Below are 16,059 nucleotides of genomic sequence, written 5' to 3'. Positions count from 1 at the left end.
TACTCTAAAACGAATAAATATTAAGCTGGAAAGGCTCAGCCCGTGTGACTGATTACAGGGGAGCTCCTGCTTCAAATTTCAAAATAAAAGACTGGAATCAAGAAATTGAAAGCAATTAAAATGATTTCCGACGTTTGTAAGGTTTGTCTACATCGGTGTATGTTCGTAAACACAACAAACATTCCACTGATTTATTTTATTCTGGCTCTTAAATGTCCGTAATTAATTTATTTTGCTTCTCATGAATCCAAGAATAGTCAATACACAAACATATTGATCAACTTGAGACTGAGACTCTGAAGAAGAAGAACCACACTTCTGCTGACAAATTATTTGTTTTTATTTCTACTACATGTAACACACTTCAATTATCATAAGGAAAAAAAAAGCAAAAACAAGACTGAGTGATATATAATTTCAAATAATATGTAAATAAACTTAGTATAATCTGTGATGACATACAAAGTGATTCAAAACGTTACAGTGGTGACATCAGAAGCCAAAAATCCTCAATGCCAGAAAATAAAAGGATATATAAAATGACACAAAGTGCCTCCTCCAAAATCAACACAGTGAACAAATGAATACTCAGTAAATTATATCCTATTGCATCTAGTATTTATGAAGTCAAACATACGAAATAGAAAATGCTCTCAGGCTAAAATGACAACTCGTGTTTTTATTCAATACATGACCAGGATGCAATCCACACAGCAAGACAACAAACCCTAAAAACACAACGTACTGGATACATACGAGTAAAAGAGTAAAATATATCTTTCCAAAACATAAACCGGAGCCCGGGTATCAAAATAGTCTGCGACATACAGGAATCTCAAGGCCTGACGTACTCACACAGTCTGCTCAGACTTCAGTCCAGTAAACTGTTACTGTGTGGAGGTTAAATGATCTGGACAGCACGTGACGCGGAAACCTTTACTTATCGTTAAAAATAAAAAATAAAAACAACTCGTTTGACAGAAGAAACAGAAAGACACAGTGTGTTAGTTAAGTCCTTCACAAACACCGAGGTCAGCGTCTGAAACTGGAGCCGTGTGATCTCTCTGTGGGACAGACTCAGCAGTCGAAAACTAAACTACACTCACCTGGACGTGAATTAAAACTCAGGAGAAATAAACGATTAAACTGGAGAGATCTCTAAACTGTGTTCCTGTTAATCACAAACTTCCTCCACTCATCCTCTGTCCTCCCTCCCTCCTCTGGCTGCATCGTTGCCATGAAAAGCAGAACTTTCAGTTTTTAGCTGGAGTTTCTCCCCTTTCCTCCTTATTCCCATCCCTAAAGACAGGTCTGAATGTCTTTCCTTCCTCTGCTCCTTAAAGGATCAGTCTGGTGTTATTCAACATGTTTCTCATTGTCAGAAAAATCCAATTTAAAAAACAACACGTTAGTCCGTCTCTCACCTCCTGTCTGAGGCTCTCAGCTCCATGCTCATTGGCTCCTCCTGAAGAGGTAAACCTTTAAAAACAGCTCCCATTTGTTGTTGTAGTGAGTGTTTGTGGCAGCAGGACGGGGAGTGTGTGTGTGTGTGTGTGTGTGTGTGTGTGTGTGTGCGCGCGCGTGTGTGTGTTCATGGTGATGAAGGAACAACAGTGAGGCTCACTGATGTGTTCTTAATGGAGCTCAAAGGCTCAGAGGATGAAGATCTTCCAGATTCACACTCTCTCTGCTGGTTTTGTCTTTAAATGAGATTTGCTGACGATAAGAAAAAGACGGACAAACAGCAGACTCAGAAACGTCCAAACCAGACACTCAGACTGAATTGATTTTGGTTTTCTTACTAATTTTTTGTATATTCTGCATGAGTTGCTGATATAATCTGAACCTACAGTCTCATAGTTTCTTGCAGGCCGTTAAAAATTGAGATGTTCCTCCTCGGTCACACCCTCTTTCTTCATGCATCCTTCCTCTTATTTCCTCCTCCAGTCGTAAAATTTGACGTAACTTAGCACAGCATGCGAGACTTCTAGCTTTTCTCTCCTCGACATGAGACCTCCACCCTCAGATATTCTGTCAGCTGGTGTCAGCAGTCTGTGATGTTCACTGTATTCCAGCAATTAGTCATTTCCTTCGCTTCCTGAATGAATCTGTGTCTGACACCAAAACTTGATTTTTACCGCCAAAGTGTGAAATCAGTGAACTGTTTTCTGCTTTTTAAATCCACCTGAACGCCTGGAAACATCTGGATGTGACGTCACTTTGTGTACATTTGGCCAGAAACGCTGGAAATGATCCCTGAAACGCAGAGAACATCACGCCTGCTGAGGTTATAACAGTGAGGGTGGATTTTACTCTGGACATTTCACCGCCTGACGTCCTCCCTCTGCCTCCTTCCTCCCTCCTCTAGTTGCAACACTCCACGTAATTTGCCGGCAGCATGCCAGACTTGCCGGTTCGCTGCACGGTGCCGTACATCCAGCCCTCGTCGATGGGCTGAGCGTTGATGATGACGTCGCCGTCCCTGAATGAGACCTCGTCGTGGTCCTGAGCTGCGTAGTCATACAGCGCCCGGTAAACCCGCTGCGAACGACATGACAGCGACAGGTCAGACTTTGACATGTGGTCCTGTGTGGACTCATGAACCTGCCCATAGACTTCCAGTCTGAGCTCCAGTGAAGGGACATCACAACATACAGTGACACGTTCGACAGTGACATGCTTTTGACTTTGTGTCAGTGTCACTTTGGCTGGAAAATGAAGCATTTAAAACACTTGATAGAAACTAAAGATCAAGCGACCAGGATCATCCAGTAAACAGAACAGCAGTGCTGGTGATGGGATCCTGAATAAAAGACTCGTCTAGTCGTCTTAATGCAGGCTAATGCATGAGATTCGCTGTGAGCAGGAGCGTACCATAGAGGTGGAGTGCGGCGGGGAGGTGACGGATCGGACAGACGACATGCTGGTCTGGTGCATGTAGCCGTGATACTGCTGCTGCTGCTGCTGCATCTGGACGCCCTGATGATAAGCTCCAGGAAGGACTGGAGCTGGGCGAGAGACAAAGACACACAGAGGAAGAGCGAGTGAAACGTCTCATTCAACTGTCTGACAGCTGAGGAGCCTCGTCTGCTGTGACCACGCTGTGAATTTTAGAAACATCAGAGACGTTCGTGATTCAAACTGTTAAACAACACGACCCGTAAGAAGACGGTGCGTTAGTCCGTTTTAGCTGTGGATTAGACACTTCAAACATGGTGGATCACAAACACGTGCCAGCGTGCGTCTGTCATCCTGCTATCGTGAGTCAAAGTGAGGAAGACGACACGAGCGAAGATACCAGGAGTTCCGGTGCTGCTGCGGTCCCAGAGGTCAGAGGTCAGCGAGCTGACGGACTGAGCCTGGCTGTGGGTGAGAGACTGCTGGGAGTGCTGCCTGCTCAGCCTGCGCTCTGACAGGGTGCCACCAGCAGGAGGCAGCGCAGCACAAGAACAAACACACAGGAGAGGAAAAGAGGAAGAAAAGTGAGCAGACGAAGAGGAGAGAAGAACTTTGATCAAACTCAGATCATCAATATCAACTGATCATGTCTTTAATGACACAGACTGATGATATTCTACATTTTTCTTATGGTCAACAAATCCCAAAGCAGCAGTCGGTCCGTCTCTCAGTCCTGTCTGACTTCCTGTCTGTGGCTCTCATCCTCAAGCCCATTGGCTCCTACTGTCAACATTTAAAAACACAAATATATCGTTTAAATTTTATCACCCGCTCACGGTATTTTTATCAAACAGGAGGAAACAGAGCATCTGTCTGGGACTATTTTTAGCGGCGGATGAATCCACATTTGTTGCTGTATGAACATGGGGTTTGTTGACCTTGAGAAAATCAGACCGAACAGTGAATTCTACTAATTATTGCGGGATCACATGACTTAAACGTTTTGTGAACATGCTAATTAACTGGTGTGTAAAGCCCGAAAAGAAAACAACAGGAAGAACGTGAATAAACAAAAACAAAGGTTTCCCATTGACCTTCCACTCTGCAGTTAATTAAAGTGGCACAGGATCACACATCTCATGCTTCTGTTGTGGTAAATTAAATCCATATAACACGTTTTTCTAAAGGAGCCACTGGAGGCTTGTTACTGCAGGTGGAGGAGGGAGCAGGTGAGCTACCGGACATCCTGCGGAGGCTCCTGGACTGGATGTTGTCCTCCAGAGGGTCAATGTCAAAGATAGAGCCGGGGTCTGTCCTCCACACCTTCAGGTCTTCAGAGAGGAGGCAGAGGAACACTGACACTGTGATAATCCAACATGTGCACCACTAAAAACACCTGCTCCTTCTCCACATGAAGAAACGAACACAGTGACTTCCTGTTTAGAGTTCAGTCTCACCTGAGCAAACATCAATCAGGTGCTGTGGTTCACATGAAAGAAGATAATTATCAAAGAAAACATAGATAAAACCAGAAAAGTCAGAGCTGGAGGTTTGATCTGTTCACCTGAAAACAGTACAGGTTAACACATCAAAACAGCCTGGAAGCCCAGAGAGCAGCAGAGAGAGGACCGAGACGTCTGCTCGGCAAAAAAAAAACAAACAAACAAAAAAAAGAAACAAAAAACAAAAACAGGTTCTTAACTTCAAAATGTATTTCTGAAATGCTTTTATTGTGAAACACACTGTATGCAGGAAGTAGAAGTTCACCAAACCTAAGCACAAAACAGAAGAGTAAATGTTTACAATGTAACCAACTGAATGAGCATCCAATCAGAGGGCAGACTGAACATCCCACACACACACTCACACACACACACACACACACACACACACACACACACACACACACACACACACACACACACAGTTCGCTGTCACTGACCTACGATGATGCCTCCTGGTCGTCTGTCCATCTCCATCCCCTGGGGGTGGATGCCTTTGCTGTAGCCCGCCTCTCCCATCATCTGATTGGCTCTCTGGTAGCGCTCCATGCTGGGATCGTCCAATCCTGGCGTACAGCCTCGGCCACGCGTCCGCTCGAAGTCCTCATGGTACTTGGCCTGTTGGGGGAATAAAAACCTGTTAACCTTCAGCATCACGGGAATCCCACAAACATTTAGTACACACACACACACACACACACACACACACACACACACACGCACACGCACACGCACACAGGTCAGGGTGCATTTAGTCAGTGAGCCAATAAACACACAGGGAATGTTTGTAAGATCTTTTATTATTAATATGCACGCACGCACGCACGCACGCACGCACGCACACACACACACACACACACACACATACACACACACACACACACACACACACTGCTCTGTCCTCCATGCTGTCTGGTGTTTGCTGTTAGCAGCGGTGCGTCAGTCCCACCCGAGGTGCCACGTCACTCGTGTTAGCTCCTCCCACCACAACCAGGGCGCTACCATGGAGACCGTGTCCTGTGACCTCCTGACACGCCTGTACTCAGGTGTGTCCAGCTCGGTGCAGCTCCGCCCCCTCACGTCCTGCAGCCCGCGCTGGTACTTCACCTGTTCACACACACATGCATCAGACACGAGCTGACATGTGATCGGAGAAATAAGCGTGTGTGTATGTGTGCATGTGCGTGTATGCATGTGCGTGCATGTGTGTGCGTGTGTGTGTGTGTGTGTGTGTATGTGTGTGTGCGTGTGCGTGCGTGCGTGTGTGTGCGTGCGTGTGTGTGTGTGTGTCTTGCCGAGCTGATGTTCTCCTGGTTCTGTCGGACCCTCTGAAGCTCTGGGGTCACTCCGATGCTGGTGGCCTTCACTGCACTCTGCTTGTACTTCACCTGGCGGGAACGCAGACAGGAAATATACCGTCATACGGCGTCATCATGGCAGACTACACGTTAGCCCTCCACCAATCAGAGCTCACAGTCTTTCAGGTGGTGAGCGACTCGTGACGGCAGGAAGAGCAAGGAAACACATTTTGTTCCCGATGGCTCGGCTCCATCAAGTGTCCCGGTGAGTCGTCACAGTGTGCACCCTGAAACCAGCTCACCTAAATGGAATGCAGCCGCTTTTCATGTTATCAGTTACACCTGTGCTTCTCCTGATAGGTCGAGCCAAAATGTCTGCTGTGAAAAAGGTCCACTGGCAACACACATGCACGCACACACACACAAACACAAAGAAAGGTCATGAACTCATTAGAGATGGAGTGTTGGAAAAGCTGCCAATAGTGACCTGGCCTGGTCGCCATGACACCAGAGCTGGTGTGTGTGTGTGTGTGTGTGTGTGTGTGTGTGTGTGTGTGTGTGTGTGTGTGTGTGTGTGTGTGTGGGGCCCCGTTCTGTCCTCTGAATGGATGATTGTTCTGCACAGTCCACTAACAGCTGCTAATGACATCACACACACACACACACACACACACACACACACACACACACACACTCGTTCTGGGTCATCACAACAACACACATCCAGTATTGCTAACACACACTCCGTTCACACACTCCCTGACTATCGTTCTGCTCTTTACACATTATCTGTTTTCACACTCATTACTCTGTGTGTGTGTGTGTGTGTGTGTGTGTGTGTGTGTGTGTGTGTGTGTGTGTGTGTGTCCTCACAGAGCTGATGTTCTCCTGGTTGCGCCGGACTCGCTCCATCTCAGGTGTGTCCATGACAGCGGTGCCACGTCCCACTTCCTCTCTGTACTGCACCTGAACGCAGGAAGCAGCAGCTCGTCAACACCAGCCGACCTCAGCGTAGCTCAGCTGTTCGTCACAAACGTCCTGATTTCTTGGTCAAAGACTGAGATTCCAGAACGTTTTAAGACTCTTCTAATGTTTTTCCCACTTTGTTACCACAGACTTATTCTCAAACTCTGCAAACAAACCCTAAAAACCCACATCTGCGCCTGCACTTCCTTTCGTTCTAGCTAGCGTACGAGCTAACGTGCACGTGTGCGTACATCACTGATCTTCTTGGCGTTCTCTCTGGCGAGGACGATCTCTGGCGTCTCCGTCACCGAAGACATCAGGCCCCTCATCAGCTTGGAGTCCCAGCTGTAGCGCAGCTAGAGGGCGACAGAGAGCAGCTTCAGAAACACTGCAGTGTCCCGGCGTGAAAGGCGCTCTCACGGCACTCACCGAGCTGACGTGTCTCTGGTTGGCTCGCACTCGCTCCATCTCGGGGGTTTCTGACAGCAGACTGTAGCTTCCCTTCAGACGCTCCGCTTCGTCTTTGTACTTCTTCTGTGAGGAGAGGAGGAACCAGTCAGAAAGCAGCGTCCTGAGGCTGCGACCACGTCCCCTTCTTAGATGTGTATTAACATGCACACACACGCACACGCACGCACACACCTGGCTGTAGATGTCTTTGAGGTAGGAGGCATGCAGCAGTTCAGGAGTGTCTGTGACCGTCCCGTATGAGTTCTCTCTGAGCTGCTCCGTCTGCTTGTAGGACCTCTGCAACACACACACACACACACACACACACACACACACACACACACAGTCAACACTGCTGAATAACATTTATTTCAGGTTAATTTTCATTTTTTCAGTCATGTTTTTTACACACACACACACACACACACACACACACACACACACACACACACACACACACACACACACCTGGCTCTGGATCTCTGAGGCTCTCTTGGCTCTTTGCATCTCAAGGACGTCTGCGCTCAGCTCCATCCCTTTACCCACAATCTCCCTCTCCAGATCCCTGCGGTACTCCTTCTGTAGGTGGCACACACACACACACACACACACACACACACACACACACACACACACATCAACACTCAGGCTAAAGTCAGATCACTTGTACTTTTAAAGGCTGTGTATGTGTGTTTTACCTGGTTCAGTATCTGATTGGCTTTTTTAACCCTCAGCAGCTCAGGTGTTTCCTCCAGGCCCATGCCAGATAAGCCCCGCCCCTTCACTTCCTGCTCCAGGTCCTTCCTGTACGCCTTCTACAGGCAGAGAGAGGACGACAAAATGAGCCACAACTCCTAAACTCCTGTGTGTCGTCTCTGCCAGATCTGTGTGTGTGTGTGTGTGTGTGTGTGTGTGTGTGTGTGTGTGTGTGTGTGTGTGTGTGTGTGTGTGTGTGTGTGTGTGTGCGCGCGTGTGTGACCTCGCTCAGCAGGCTGCTGGCGTGGCAGGCTGTCAGGTATCCAGGTGTCTGGTCTACATCAACCAAAGCTTTCCCCTTTATCTGCTCCTCATAGTCCCTCCGATACTCCCTCTGTGTGTGAGAGAGAGAGAGAGAGAGAGAGAGAGAGTGAGAGAGAGAGAGAGAGAGAGAGAGAGAGAGAGAGAGAGAGAGAGAGAGAGAGAGAGAGCTTCACACACAGCACAGAGAGAGAGTGAAACTGTGTGTATTCAGTGACCCTGAGAGAATTCTTCTGATAGAAAAAAGGACGATTATGCAGTTTCATCTGAACTCAATATGAATGTTTCATTTGCAAAAACAGAAATCTTCATTTCTATTCCTGTTTTTTTGTGTAATCCAGTGAACGTCAATCAAGCCGGCGATGGTTTATTCATCTGACGAGCGGCTTTTATCTGTCTTTCAAATTAACTCTGCGCTTATTTTCACTTGTGTGTGCGTGACGCAGCCTCGCGCCGTGTGTGTGTGTCCTCTGCCGGTGCTGGAGAACCGCTGGAACAGAGACAAGCTGGAGCTGGAGCACAGAGACGGGCGGACGTGTCCAGTGAGTGTGCGCAGAGAAAGACACACACACACACTCTTTGAGCATCGTCGTCTTCTAGAGGCTCACATTTCAGCCGTTTGCATCAGAGCGCGTGAGAGCGAGCGGCGGGAGAACGGCCTGCAGGGTTCTGAGAGAACGTCCTCACCTCGCTCTGCATCCTCTGGGCTTCTCTGGACACTCTGTACGTCTGAGTGTCTCCGAACTCCATCTGAGAGCGACCTTTGCTCCTCTCGTACTCCTCCCTGTACTTCACCTGCAGCGTCAAACACAGCGCGTCACGCATGTATGAACGGAGAGGAAGAGGAACGAGTGTGTGTGTGTGTGTGTGTGTGTGTGTGTGTGTGTGTGTGTGTGTGTGTGTGTGTGTGTGTGTGAGACCTGGCTGTGCAGCACTGCGTTCTCCTTGTGGTGGAGCTGTTCTGCCGTGTCCAGAGCGATGTGGTACTGAGCCTTCGTCTGCTCGTACTTCTTCTTGTACTCCACCTGAACACACATGGACACACACACACACACACACACACACACACACACAGACACACACAGTGCATGAGAAATCCTACTAAAGTACTGGAGTATTAGCAGCAAAACAAACGTACAGCGCTGGTTTTGTCCCTGTGACTGGTGTATCATCATGGTGACGTTGGTCAGCTGTATCAGTGTGTACAGTGGGTGGTGCAGTGACAGGCGGAGCTAGTTTGAAGTACTTTGCACACAGTTTAGTTCGGTCTCGTCTGAGGGGTCACAGGATAACCCTGAGGGGTCATCAGATGAAACACTGCAGTTCGACCTCTTCGGTCGATGCGGTGGAGTAATATGTTGAATGTGAAGTAGCCTGAAATGGAAATACTCAGCACAAGTAGCTGAAGTGTAGTACTTTAGTGAGTGCGCTTGTTGCTGGTGTGGTGCGGCAGGTGAACGGGGAGCTCGTACGTTACTCTGCAGCTTGCTGGCGTGCAGAACGTGTTCCAGCTGCAGGAGGTTGGGCAGGTCTGAGGAACCCTCTGGTTTCTGGTTCTGCTTGGTTTTATACTTCACCTGCAGGACAGAAGAGGAGTCAGCACCTGTTTTATGTTCCTGTCTTTCCTAAGTGACGAAGGTGAGGCGCTCTGAGCTGTTTGAACAGCGTTAGCAGCAGAAAGGGCAGATCAGGATATTTCACGGCTTCATGTGGACTTGACTGACAGCCTGTGACTCAGAGGCATCGTGCCGCTTCCTGCTCTCTCCTCCATCTTTGCTAACATTAGGACTTTGTGGCTCAGCAGCAGACAGAGATGGCGGCGAGCAGTGAATCCGTCCCTGAACACTTGGGGTCGTGTTGTTCTGCTCAGTAAACTCTTCATCGGGTTTCCTCACACATCCTCACTCCTCTGATGTTTTGGTGCCACGGTCCGTTCCAGATTGAGCCACTTCGGCCAAATTCTTCCGCTGAAAAGCCGCATTCAGAGCGCCGGCCGCGCATCGCCATGCTGAGGGTCTCTGCTCGGTAAGAGGCTTTTCTGAAAGCGGCTCTCAGTGAACGTGCAGCGTTCCTGAACACCAGGCAGCGTTCAACACAACAAGCCGTTACGTAACGCTGTGCAGGGGAAAGGCTCTTTTCTGAGGCTGTGTGGGCACCGAGCGGCTAAAACTGAACCGTGGCTGTGTGTGTGTGTGTGTGTGTGTGTGTGTGTGCGTGTGTGTTTGCATGTGTGTATGTCTGTTCAGCTGCTGTGTGACTGCATGTGTGTGGGTGTGTGCGTGTGTGTGAGTGTGTGTGTGTGCGTGGGCATGTGTGTAACCTCTGCTACTTCTCCAGCTCTCATCCTGCAATTCCTCTCCATTTGCCTTACAAAGGTTGCCATGGTTACGCCCACACAACAGACCGAGTTTTAGAGTGTGAGTCAAAGTGAATGAGACACACACACACACACACACACACACACACACACACACACTCTAACGGATAGTTTGTTCCTCTTGTTTATCTCGATGCCTGAACAGAAGACAAAGCATCTTCAGGTGAACTGGAGAAAACAAATCAACAAATCTGTTGACTCAAACACGTCACGTTGAAGGACACACGGGAGGACGCGAGGACATGAAAACACATTGATCTTTGGTCCAAAAGACAAAACGTCGCTGCTTCGTCTCAGTGGATCCGTCCTGTCTGAATGTGTCTGAGCAGGACGGACCAAAGCTCGAGCGTCTGTTCAGCAGGACGTGGGCCTCGCCTCCAGCTCCAGGTTACTTCACGTTAGAGACGTCTTTTGTGTCTTTCAGTGACTGTGTGTAATCGCTCCTCCGGCCCGCACGGTGATTCACGTCCTCCACCCTGCTCTGAGACAGAGGGGACAAAATCCAGAGTCCTCGTTCTGTGAAGAAGACATCTGAAGACCAGCTGAGTTCACCACATCAAGGAGGCATCGCCCACACTTACAGGTTTGGTAGTTTAGGAAGCAGAACAACGTACTGAAATGACCTTTAAGTCATGTGACCACATGTCCACTCACCTGACTGGCCAGAGCGGCAGCAGCTTGTGTGTGTTTGAAGGACAGACAGTCGAGCGGGTTGTAACGAGGCCTCTGTCCCTTCAGGTGTCTGTCGAAGCTCTCCTTATACTTCACCTGCAGCGCACACACACACACACACACACACACACACACACACACACACACACATACACACACACACGCAGACACCCACACACACACACACACTGTGAGATCATCTGCCCAGTGCATGCTGTGTGTGTGTGTGTGTGTGTGTGTGTGTGTGTGTGTGTGTGTGTGTGTGTGTCACCTGGCTGGCCAGTTTGGACACCTCCTTGGCGTGCTGAATGTCAGTTCTGGCCAGAAGAGAGCTGTCACTGTAAACTGGCAGCTTGGTGTTATTCTTATAGGCAACCTGTGGAGACACACACACACACACACACACACACACACACACACACACACACACACACAACGATGTATATGAATGTAAACAACACACAAACGAGCAAACAACACATTTAAAAGATGCACAAACACCAACATAACAACAATGCATGCGGACACACACTCCAACACACTCTCTGCTGAGAAAAAGTCTGAGCGCGTGCGCACACACACACACACACACACACACACACACACACACACACACACACACACCTCCTTCCCATGCAGAGGACTCTCTTACATAACGCCAGCTGAGCAGAACATTTTCTATAATTAATCAGCGGAGAACAGGACTGTTGTCATGGAAGTTAGTGTTGGGTGGCACAAAGTTTCACTCACACACTCACTCACACACACACACACACACACACACACACACAGACTCACATCACTGGCCAGTTTAGCAGCGTTGGTGGCGTTGACGATGTCCGGCCTGTCTGCCGCCGTGTTGTAGTGATGCAGCTCCTCTTTTCCTTTCCTGTAGCTGACCTGAGACCAGCAGAGACACAAATGACAAATGCAACGTCTTCAGGGCTCAGTGACGAGCTGATTAACCTGCCGACATCAAACACACAAACAGCTCCGGCCTGGCTGCTGCAGTCTGACGTGACGAGCTTGTTTTTGTTGTTCTGTTTCTCTGAGAGGTACAGTGTGTGTGTGTGTGTGTGTGTGTGTGTGTGTGTGTGTGTGTGTGTGTGTGTGCCCTTACATCGCTCTGGTTCCTGGTGACCTCCATGGCGTGCTCCACCTCCGGCAGTGTTTTCATGTTGGTGTAGCTGGACTTCCCCTTCTCTCGATTAAACTTCTCCTTATAGAACTTCTGCAGAGACACCGAGGAGACGAAGAGGAGGAGGAAGAAGAAGAAGTGAACGAGAGGCCAGAGAAAGCAGGCGGAGGCAGTTAAATAAAGAAAAATTAACATGACGGATGGTGAGAGAAAACAACTGATGACTCATTCAGCCTGGTGCCGAATAACGGCTGAAACACGCTCGTTGGTTCGTTGGTTCGCCTAAAAATAAGACGAGCAGCTTCCAACTGTGAAAATGAGAAACTCGCTGCATGACGCAGAGACGAACATTAAACTGAGTGAAGATTAAAAGGCCTGAAAAACAAACCTGCTGCTTTCTGTGTTTGGCTTTAGTTTAAATAATGACATTTCCCTGAATCTGTGAAAAGCTGGCGAGGTTTCGGTCGGTGGACCTTCAGCAGGTGTTACAGAGCAGCTTCACAGTACAAAGCTGTGATGTTCACAGTGACGGGCGGGTCTGTCTGCTGACATCAGGCACCGCACAGCGTTCAGCGGTGCCTCTCATCACGTGTTTGGCAGACAGCGGGACGGTCTGGGCTGCTGTTGTCTAGGTAGTCGACGTTTTACGCTCCAGTTAACGTCACATTGCTCGGTCAACAGACACGAAACCAGAAAGCATCAGGCCAGCGTCCCAGTTTCCCCCGAGCTGGGATTTTCTGCCCTCGGGGCCGACTGACGCCGACAACAAGCTCCATCTGTCCATCAGACTGAAGCTACACCACTTCCTGGTGGCTACGGTGGGGGAACCTGAACGCACCAGATTTGCTTTTCACTCACGTTTGATTGGTCGGTGTGAGCGCTGTGATCGGCTCTAGTTATGGTGCTTCTTCATCATTCACCTGACATTGATTACTATCCCACAGACGACAGAAGAGACGAGGGTCTGACGCTGGAGGAGATGTCATCCTCACTTCCACGTGTTTTTGTTGCTTCGCCGTCACTGATCGACTCATCAGAGCGGACAACTTCCCTCCATCTCGAAGAATTCAGGATCGATAAACAGCTGCATCAAAAAGCTCGTGTGGTGTTTTCAGAGGTGTCAGTGTTTAGCAGTGATGCTGTGAAACGTGTGTGTGTGTGTGTGTGTGTGTGTGTGTGTGTGTGTGTGTGTGTGTGTGCGGGCAGTAGGTCAGTGTCTGTGTCCTCAGGCGGCAGAGCTCGACACAGCTGCTCTCTGTGTTCATGCCTCAGCAAACAAAATGATCCTAACACCAACACACTCCCTGTGCGTGTGTGTGCGCGTGCGTGTGTGTGCGCGTGCGTGTGTGTGTGCGTGTGTGTGTGTGTGTGTGTGGTAAACTGAGATCTTGGGATCAAACTGGGTGAGAACTCTTCTTTACATCACAGGGTTTGTTTGTTAGCATTATGCTAACATCACAGCACATACACACACAGACATACTGCTGGTTTTATGGTGATGTCACGGCTGACATCAGCGGGCCAAACCAAGTGGAGGGTTTTCTTCTGTAGGAATGTTTCTTCTGTTTGTCCGATGCTTTCTAAAGATCGTGTGAGGATTACTCAGCGGTTTCCTTGGATGAAGAGGAGACGTGAGGCGGTGCTGCCTGAAACATGCAGCCTTTGTTTGGTTTGCTCGCAGTTCATTTAGTTATTTTACTGGATTTTCAGATTTTTTTGCCCGAGCTACAGGTGTAATGTACTTTCATTCATTGTCTGATCATGTCACAGAGTGAAGGTGACAGAGGAAGACTCACGTCGCTCTGCGTCTTCGTCAGCTCTTTAGCGAACACGGTCTCGATGGTTTGGGGCATCTGAGCGTACAGACTGCAGCCGGCTTCCTTCTTGCTCTCCTCCCTGTAGGCTTTCTGCAACACACAACGTCACTTTTTACAGCGCAAAATACTACAAGCACCAACCGAATTACAACAAAGGTCCCGTTCTTTCAAGGAGGAAGTACGACCACCAATTCCATCCCTGGAATCTGTGCCAAACGTTAATTTGGAAAAAAAACGTGTTTCTATCGGCTTGGTGATATCAGCTGATTGGTGGAGTATTAGAATGAGTACTGGGGAGGAAAAGACGGGTCGACGCGTCCCTAACGAGACGCTCCGGTGTGACTAACATTACAAAATGGATCAAAACGATGGCAACCTCTATCTCATACCAGGTTTAGTGCTACTATAATTAGAACCACATTTCCCATAGGCCCTTTCACTTCCTCTCTTTTCTTATCAAATGTTTTTCTCATTAGCTGCTCAAACTCTGCCCTGAAACATGAATTATTTGAGTGTATTTTTACCAAAATGTCAGTGTAAGGACTAGAATTAATCTATTTTTCAGCATGTTGAAGATGAAACGCTGTTGTTCCACTAATTAACACAAAACTGAGATTCTACTCACAGACTAGAACGAGCTTTAAAGAGATCTCTCAGAACAAAACGTAGAAAAGGACTTTCTTCTCGCAGCAACGTCACAATCGAAGCACCTTGAAACAGCCTCTGTCTTTACTAAAGCAGGTGGTTCGCCTCAGGTTTGTACCTCGCTGTGCAGCTGAGTTTGCTCCTTGGCGTGCTGAGTGTCTTTGGTCTCCGGCAGCAGAGAGTACAGACAGTGGACCAGCTCCTTCTTACCCGCCTCCTTGTATTTGCTCTGGGGACAGAAAGCAGCATCAGATCAAGAACTGCACAGCGACACAACAGACGCCTTCTGTCTCAACTTCACCGCCATGTTAGAACAGTTTTGCAGCACAAAGGGATAAATTCTTCATTTTGCTTCAAGTGTGATGTCGCTTTTTACCGTGAACTCGTTTCCTTCTGGTTCTAAAATGAAAACAGTTTTGTTTGTTCTGTAATCAGTGTTATTAAGACCAGAAATAGACATTCAGCTGTCAGGTTTCACACTGACTGTGTCCATTCAGTGCTTTTTCTGCACAGCAGAGGTACTGAAGCTGGTGGTTTACGCGAATATAAACTTGTTTGCTGATGACATAAAACTGTACAATATAAAACTAACTGTGACAAATGCAGACGAACGATCTGACATCCAAATGTTAAAGGACGTTTGTTGAGACATTAAGACTTGAATGACCTGCAGGCGTCTAACAAACAGTGAACTTCATTTCCTGAAGGTAAAACACGACCCTGACGTGAGAGGATGAAGTCATATTTTAGTGATGAACGACGAACAAACAAAGAAAAGAAGCAGCGTTTGGATTCCAGCCACATGCTGCGAGTTAGATTCAGAAGTTCAACCAAACTCTTCAGCGCTGAATCTTTTGATCAATTATGAATCAGAACAAAACAAACACAGACGCTGGTCCACAGAGCGTCTCCCACCTCGCTGTGCGTCTCCGCCATCTCCTTCACAAAGTGCGTCTCCAGAGTTTCAGGCAGCACAGAGAATAACGTGTTGGCCAGATCCTCTTTGTCCTTCTTGTACTTTGTCTAAAAGACAAACACAAACCAAAAGAAATGTAGAAAGATGGATTTTTTATTATTTTTTTTTGTTATTTCCGTTTCTGTAAACACAAACCTCTCACCTCACTCTGAAGCTCAGAGAGCTGCTTCACGAACTCGGTCTCGTTGGTCTCCGTCATCTGGTGGAAAACACTGCTGCTGATCTCCAGTCTGCCTTTCTGCTTGTATTTATTCTGCAACACACACACACACACACACACACACACACACACACACACACACA

The 16,059-nt window shown here is 48.1% G+C and overlaps 2 protein-coding genes across 2 annotated transcripts in view; both read right to left on the bottom strand.

The window, feature by feature from the left end:
• Positions 1-322: 322 nt before the first annotated feature.
• The window catches only part of LOC143339691 (LIM zinc-binding domain-containing Nebulette-like), a 64,708-nt gene continuing 48,971 nt past the window's right edge, over positions 323-16,059 (bottom strand). The window contains 3 exon segments of the mRNA XM_076761070.1: positions 323-2,541; positions 2,875-3,008; positions 4,841-5,018. Of these exon segments, the coding sequence (XP_076617185.1) occupies positions 2,365-2,541; positions 2,875-3,008; positions 4,841-5,018 (489 nt within the window). The 3' untranslated portion in view covers positions 323-2,364.
• LOC143314504 (uncharacterized) overlaps positions 5,504-16,059 on the bottom strand; it is a 31,905-nt gene continuing 21,349 nt past the window's right edge. Inside the window, exons 42-60 of the mRNA XM_076721570.1 lie at positions 15,899-16,009; positions 15,696-15,803; positions 14,899-15,009; positions 14,115-14,225; positions 12,301-12,411; positions 11,979-12,080; positions 11,452-11,556; positions 11,163-11,276; positions 9,604-9,708; positions 9,052-9,156; positions 8,819-8,926; positions 8,094-8,204; positions 7,813-7,929; positions 7,583-7,693; positions 7,307-7,411; positions 7,094-7,198; positions 6,916-7,020; positions 6,572-6,664; positions 5,504-5,788 (exon numbers count right to left, since the gene is read on the bottom strand). Of these exons, the coding sequence (XP_076577685.1) occupies positions 5,504-5,788; positions 6,572-6,664; positions 6,916-7,020; positions 7,094-7,198; positions 7,307-7,411; positions 7,583-7,693; positions 7,813-7,929; positions 8,094-8,204; positions 8,819-8,926; positions 9,052-9,156; positions 9,604-9,708; positions 11,163-11,276; positions 11,452-11,556; positions 11,979-12,080; positions 12,301-12,411; positions 14,115-14,225; positions 14,899-15,009; positions 15,696-15,803; positions 15,899-16,009 (2,223 nt within the window). The remainder of the gene's footprint in view (positions 5,789-6,571; positions 6,665-6,915; positions 7,021-7,093; positions 7,199-7,306; positions 7,412-7,582; positions 7,694-7,812; positions 7,930-8,093; positions 8,205-8,818; positions 8,927-9,051; positions 9,157-9,603; positions 9,709-11,162; positions 11,277-11,451; positions 11,557-11,978; positions 12,081-12,300; positions 12,412-14,114; positions 14,226-14,898; positions 15,010-15,695; positions 15,804-15,898; positions 16,010-16,059) is intronic.

This window comes from Chaetodon auriga, chromosome 21, assembly GCF_051107435.1.
Source record: "Chaetodon auriga isolate fChaAug3 chromosome 21, fChaAug3.hap1, whole genome shotgun sequence".
In the NCBI taxonomy this organism is placed as follows: Eukaryota; Metazoa; Chordata; class Actinopteri; order Chaetodontiformes; family Chaetodontidae; genus Chaetodon; species Chaetodon auriga.
Note: the sequence above shows the minus strand (reverse complement) of the source record. Positions and strands in the feature narration are given on the sequence as shown.